Source organism: Somniosus microcephalus, chromosome 19, assembly GCF_052327205.1.
Source record: "Somniosus microcephalus isolate GS21.2 chromosome 19, FLI_Smic_1.0, whole genome shotgun sequence".
Classification (NCBI taxonomy): domain Eukaryota; kingdom Metazoa; phylum Chordata; class Chondrichthyes; order Squaliformes; family Somniosidae; genus Somniosus; species Somniosus microcephalus.
The window spans coordinates 65,399,811-65,406,875 of NC_141005.1; the positions used below are offsets into that span (position 1 = coordinate 65,399,811).

A 7,065-nucleotide genomic window follows, 5' to 3' on the forward strand; every position below is an offset into this window, starting at 1 on the left:
TGCTTTGGTGTTATTTTTATAATTCTATGGGGCACTGAAGAGCTATATCTCTAGTACTTGAACCAACTCGCTCAGGGGTCGGTTTTCTCCATCAAGTCCGCTACTGTCAGTGGGCCACCAGCGCGGCTGGCGCTGAATTTGTGTACATATTCTCCTAAATTCTCCATTACTTCTACATTTTATTATTAACGCCAACTTCAATTGCTATTCCTGGATTCCCTCAGTTGGCTCAGTGTTGATCAGTCCCGGATCGCTGGTCAAATGCGCAGTGTTTAGAGTCTTGCTACAAGTTGCCAAAACTGTTGTATAAAAAGTAATTAGCAGATTCTAAGACGCATGAGTAAGTTGATACATTGACTGCTGTTTATTGATATTTGTGAACGTACTAAGACTACAAATAAGCAATATACGTCTATTAACTCAGAAGTATAATGTCTATTTGGGGCATACTGACGATACTGTTCATTGCAGTTTGCAGCGCTAAGACTGAACGTTGTTGCTGATCATTCATATTTATACAGGTTAGCAAACAGGCATATCTGAACTGAGTTGTAATAGTTCTGCCCTTGGAACTCCATGTCAACTGCTGTCTTTGTATCCCTTGTTCCAGTTCTTTTTAGCTCAAGATCTCTTACGCCATGGCTTCGATGAGCTCAGTCATGTATTTTTCCATTATCCCTAATATAGTTTGTCTTAAAGTAGCATTACTAATTCTCAAGGCATTCAGCCATAATGCATTCTGACCATGTCAAATTGTAATTCAGCCGTTATCTATGTACACCTTCTAACACTCCACAGCGATACCTTTGGTTCACTAAGCATTTTGCACAAAAAGGGGCATTTGTACTGTTCGTGTTCTCATGCGTCTGGTGAATGCAATTAAAATGGATTCAAAATAAAATCTACCATGTGGATGTTTCTGATCATGCTTTAACTACTTGTAGCATGAATTCAGAAATGGCGCTGAAATACTTGAAGAGGAGAAAATCGCAGGGCTATGGGGAAAGTGCAGGCAGGGGAGTGGGACTATCGGACAAGGTCTTCCAAAGAGCCAGCACAAGCCCGATGGGCCGAATGACCTCCTTCCGTGCGGCATAATTCTATGATTCTGTGCTTTCTCTTTTCAATTCAGATTCTATTCTCATTCTAGTGGAACTCTGATTCAGATTTATCTTTTCCAACGGGTATGATACAACGTTATTTGATATTTATGTAGTTTCTCACCGAGATCATTCAGAAAAAGGGAGAATCTTAAACGCAATCACAGACGCAATGTATTTTAATCAATATACAAACCGAATTTAGCATTTTATACGTTGTTATATTTCGACCCCATCCATTCTGTAAAATCGTTATTTCGATCGAGAGTTTGGCGGCTTAATGTACATTTTAAAAAGTTTACAAAAGGTGGAACCTCGAGATTTGAACGTTTTAAAAATGGCCATAAATTCGGAGAGAACCAAAGCAAGAAAAGAATCTCATCATCTGAGACAGTGGGACAATAATTTTATTACACTGCAATGAGACAGTAAAGGTATGATGACTGCAGTCTCAGCACACTCTTGGGTACAACTAATAGAATCAAGCAAACAAACACTGCATATTTATTGTTATAACTTGAAATACAGCAATTACACTAAAAAAATTAACCTTTAATTTCGAACTTTGTTGAAAGAACGTTTACTGATGGTATATTAGACGAATACATAAGATTCCTGAATCAGACACAGCTGGATCTGGCGATACTTGTTTGAAGCGGGTTTGCCTGAGTCTCGTGTTTAACCACACAGGTGTAAAGCTCATGTGAGTTCCACTCTGAGTCTGTCAGAGTCAGATAACTGCTCACACTGAACGTGTTGTCCGTCTCCTGCTGGATCCGACTGGTCTCAACACCATTCCCTTTGACACTGCCATCGACAGTCCACTCAATCTCCACAGCCCCCGGTTTAAAACCGCTCACCAAACACACCAGGGTCGCCGTGTTCTTTGCTGCGATTTGATCTGATGAAGGCGGAAGGACGGTAACCGACGGAGCCCGCGGATCTACAAAGAAAAGTTGAAACAACTTGTGAAGATCCACTCTGAATTGGATGTAAAAAGTTGAAATTCAACGTTTTACTTTTTCAACGTTTTAAATTTGGTACCACTTTACAAGCTTAAGAATGTTACTATGGGAGATTAATAACGTTGTTTAACTAATCACATAGTGTCCGTTGATCGAGAAAACGATATAATGAATTGAAGAAAAACCGAGAGCTCCGTGCATCGAGAAAAAAATTAAAACTGAAAGAGTATTCACTCTTACTTGGATTAAACCTGAAGATCACAGATTTTCTTTCTTTAAACTATAGTCCAACGTTTTTCAGAATAATACGATGCAAGAATAATAACGATCATCGGCGCCAAACTTTCTTAGATTATTACATGGAATTACATAGAATATCCAGCATAGAAACAGGCATTTCGGCCCAACTGGTCTGTGCCGGTGTTTCTGCCCCACTCGTGTCTCCTTCCACCCAACTTCCTCTAACCCTATCTGCATATCCTTCTATCCCCTTTTACCTCATGTACTTGTCGAGCTTCCCCTTAAAGGCATTTCAGCATTTCGCCTCAACTGCTCCATGTGGGAGCAAGTTCCACATTCTAACCACTCTCTGGGCAAATAGGTTTCTCCTGAATTCTTTCTTGGATTTATTAGTGACAATCTAATATTGATGACCCCTGGTTTTGGACTACCCCTCAAGTGGACACGTTTTTCCTACGTCTCCACAATCAAAACCTTTCATAAATTTAAAGATCTCTATTAGCATGCTCAATGATTCAGAGCTCCAGTCTGTTCAGTCTTTTCAGCCGGTTATAATTTGAATGCTGGGGCTACAATTGCACCTGGCAGAGTCACGCTTGAGACGCTGTTTGATGTAATCGCTACCCAGTATTTCGGCTTTTAGCTGCCTAGTCAGACGAGGAACCATCTGCTGCAGAAAGCTCAGCTGCTTCTAATTGTTTATGTTAATTTAAAAAGAATAACGAATAGCATTATATGGCACCAGATCAGTTTTCACTTATATTACTTTGACGCGCAGTGATAGTAAACTTAAACAAAGCAAGAAGCTACAGACACAAATCCCTTTCTTTTAAGGCAATGATTGCGGCGGGGATGGGTGGATGGGCTGAGATTTTCTGCTGCACCTTGAATAATGCAACGGGATCGTGAACGTCCACTTGAACAGGAATGTGGAACGCCTCTTAATGGCGTTATCCAAAGGAAGGCATTTTCTTCAATGCCGCACTCCCTTCATTTCACTAATTCCTCTGGTGGGGGAATCCAGAACAATAAGGCAAGCTCTTAAAATTAGAGCCAAGACATTAAGGAGTGAAACCAGGAAGCACTCTTTCACACAAAAGGTGGTGGAAATCTGAAACCTCCTACCCCAAAATGGTTGAGGCTTTTGGGTGAAATGAGATCTTTAGGACTGAGATCGATAGATTTTTGTAGGCTAAGGTTATCAAGGGATCGGGAACAAAGGCTGATAAATGGAGTGGAGGTACATATCAGCCATGATCAAATGCAATGGCGGAACAGGCTCAAGGGCCTCCATAGCGTTCTCCTGTTCCTATGTTCCGATGTAACGCCTGGAAAAGGGGCTTAAATTTAAAACGTTCTGATCCAGACGTGAGAATGTTACCAACTGAGACAAATCATCCACCAGACGTGTAAATAGTTTGGAACTTTAATCTCCTACTCTGCCAAAACTGTTTTTGAAATGTAACTTTCACCAGACGTAAGTTCAATGGAACAATTTATAATACAACGCAGCGCCTTTTCCACAGCCTGTAGCTAAATATACGAATAAAAATGCCGTTTAAGTCTCTCGGATTACCTGTAGGGTTACACTTTTTTTTACTGACCGCTAAGTAAATTCAAAATAAAAATTCAAATGCTGATCCCGCGGTTATATTCATACAAAATTACTCGGATTCGAAGGTAATTAATCTGTCAGTGATTATAATATCGGCGCGGGATCAAACACTGGTGCTTATTACAATGCTTCAAATATACGAATAGAAAGATGGGAAAGGAGTTTCAGACCCTTAGTTGCTGATTATATCCACTGATGCACCCTCCCGTACTGTCATCTTCTGGGAGCCAAAACAGCGAAAAACATGGGGCCAATTCCGTGAATGCTCTATGAAATTTCTCTGAAACTGTTGAAGGGGATCAAGCAAGCTCCAGGAGATCATAGTTCCCAGGACGCATCATTTGACCTAATTATGCGAATTTCTCTTCAGTCAATAGTTCCCAGCTCCCTTAAAAATTAAGAACTATACAAGGCAGCATATGACCGGCTCCAACCATAATGTCTTTCCAAAGGCAACAAACTTCTAATCACATTTTACCTCTGATAACCTCAATATCCCTGTCTGCAGAAAAGAACATACACTTCTTAAAATCTGTAATTTATGTTAAAACTTCTAACCCAATCGCTATGATTTATAATTATCCGTTACTTACTAGTCAAATTATGACTAATATGAAATACAAAACTCAGAGTGTCGCACGAATGACACACGCTCCCAATCTCTGATTGGAAATTTTGAATGGCACCGTGTCGTGGAATTATAAAATATTTCACGTTATAGTTTTTTTTTTAGCTCCACGCGAGTCATGAAGCACAGCGCGAGGACAATGTATGCCAGTCACAAGTATCCAGAGAGTTTTTAATGCCGTCTCATGCAGATTGACCAATACCTTATGAATATTTTGCAAATCACCAAGAAATTATAATTACACTGGTGCAGGCTGAATTTCACCCACCTAAAAATAATTATTTGGAACTTCATCCAAAACATTGCAATTGTTGTGCGACAGTTTCCCGAGCAGTTAACAATCAGAATAGAAACACACCTCCCTCTAAACTCCAAGAGGGAATCGGAGAATTATAAATGTATGTTCGAAAGCATTTTCACTACAACCGGATTAAACCAACAATTGAAAACTCAAACTTTAAGAATCCCCGACCTACACAGCGAAACATGTACTTACTGCCCAGATTCAGTTCAGTTCCTTTCCCGAAAGTGAATACAGCAGGACTGCCACCCCAGGCACCACAGTAATAATCGGCGGCATCCCCGGATTGTAAATTGCTGATGGTTAAATGCATGACGTTGCTCGGCGTGTCCCTGGATCCAGTGAATCGATCAGGAATCCCCGAACCTCTGCTCGAATCATAGTCATTCCAAACAAGGGCAGGGGCACTGCCGGGTTTCTGCCAGTACCAGCTCGTGTAATAGCTGCTCATGCTGCCTCCGGACAGGGTGCAAGTGATTTTGACGGTTTTTCCCGTTGAAGTTGAGATGGACGGTGGCTGAGTCAGCACAATACCCGCGTTGGTACCTGGGGAAATAAAAAGTTATTGATAAATGACCCTCAGTAATACTGTGAAAATTAATTGCAATTCAGACCGGCGAAGCTGAAGTATTGTACCCGATCAGCGTAATACAAAGAACAGGAATATTGAAGACTTTTACAGCCCTCTACTTACATTGCAAACAGAACATCAGGGCGGCGAGAACACGAAGCCACTCACTCATTTTGCAGATGTTTTTGAACAAGATCAGAGCAAAATGTTTCCCTGCACGAACCTAATGATGCGGCACCTTCCAAACCTCTCCTTAAAAGCAATTACACTGTGGGCTATCACGTCGCATTTAATATTTATGCAAATTTCTACATGTCGCGGCCGTTTATTGGATCATTGGGATTGGTCTGATTGACTTTTGCATAAAGTGAATTTTAGCCAATACATTTTTTAAATACTCGACTCGGTCACGACATACAAAATTAGTTGAGGTGAAATCACGTTGTCTCTCTTAGCACGGGGACGCTGAATGAATTCACATGAAATGCCATTGGCTGCTATTAACAGGGACATTACACAATTAAACATCTGTTTAAATGAAGGCCAATTGAATTTTATGCAAACCTGAAAGGTAGATAAAGCAAAACTGCACAGTGCAGTTTGACGCAATGCGTCTTTCAAGAATTGATCATTGTTCAATCGATCGAGATGTCAAGCTGCAGCGATTCAACCATTGCAATAAGGCAACTGGAGGTTGCGAGCAGAACATGTGGCATATCGCATATCTCCTTATTCTTCCATGAACACAAACCTTATTGATTTCGAATTTCTTCCATTTTTAACATTCATCGCCACGAAGAACTCATTTTTAAATCCAACAACGTCAATAAATAATACTTGATGATGATATTCTGCAAACTAATTAATTAATTCCATGTTTTAAAAGGGAGTGCTTTTTTTAGAGAGAGAATGGCATCAATATTATTGCTCATTATAGAGACTTTGGAATCGCCCAGAGGGTAGATTGTACTACCCGCGCTCCCAACAGGCGATGGTCTGGGAGCGCTAACCGGTATATACTATAGAGGCGCATTGAGAATTAACTTGCTTCACTGCACAGAAGAGCGTGAACTATGTGAGCCAACAGGTTTCGTTTACAATGGGCATAAAGAATGATATTGAAGTAAGTCGTTGCTATTTAGAGCAGTTAACCAGAGATGGGCATTTAATTGCGCCCTTTACGCTGCTGCTCTTTCTGCGATGTAGGAAACAGAACGGGAAGATCTCCAACAGGGAGCGACTCTTTTATTATCCAAACATTAAGTTATTTTATCAGTGAACTCCACAAACAGTTCACGACAACATTTCTCAATCATGTTGCAAGTGTTGAATGTTTTATTTCCTCACCCTTTCGCTGTACAGGAAAGAGGTTCCGCTGTTTTGATACCCAGGACAGATGGGTTAAGTTGATATCCCGTCATCCACACGCTGACATGCCCCCCCCCTACGCACATACCCCACACACTCTCCCCCACACCCCCACACACATTTCCCACCCCTACACACGCACTCCACCTCACAGATTGCCCCTACCCACACACACACGCACACATATTCAGTGTCTTGGCGCTACATTCTATTATTATATCTTGTACAAATTAGTATTGAGAGGAAGGAGGTTCTAGCGGTTTTAGCGGGCTTAATA

The 7,065-nt window shown here is 41.0% G+C and overlaps 1 protein-coding gene across 1 annotated transcript; it reads right to left on the reverse strand.

Annotated features, from left to right (window-relative positions):
* Nucleotides 1-1,489: 1,489 nt before the first annotated feature.
* On the reverse strand, nucleotides 1,490-5,660 carry LOC147104548 (immunoglobulin lambda-1 light chain-like). Its single transcript, XM_085961946.1, has 3 exons — nucleotides 5,544-5,660; nucleotides 5,045-5,395; nucleotides 1,490-2,043 (listed from the first exon to the last, which is right to left on the reverse strand). Exons 1-3 carry the CDS (start codon nucleotides 5,590-5,592, stop codon nucleotides 1,721-1,723), a joined length of 723 nt encoding a protein of 240 aa, XP_085818072.1. The 5' UTR covers nucleotides 5,593-5,660; the 3' UTR covers nucleotides 1,490-1,720.
* Nucleotides 5,661-7,065: the final 1,405 nt, after the last annotated feature.

What these genes read in the sequence shown, in the direction of transcription:
- LOC147104548 (XM_085961946.1), bottom strand. Translation starts at nt 5,592, where the DNA reads ATGAGTGAGTGGCTTCGTGTTCTCGCCGCCCTGATGTTCTGTTTGCAA. An exon ending in CCTGATGTTCTGTTTGCAAT is followed by an intron (nt 5,396 to 5,543) that starts GTAAGTAGAGGG and finishes TTATTTCCCCAG; the next exon opens with GTACCAACGCGGGTATTGTG. An exon ending in AACTGAACTGAATCTGGGCA is followed by an intron (nt 2,044 to 5,044) that starts GTAAGTACATGT and finishes TTTTCTTTGTAG; the next exon opens with ATCCGCGGGCTCCGTCGGTT.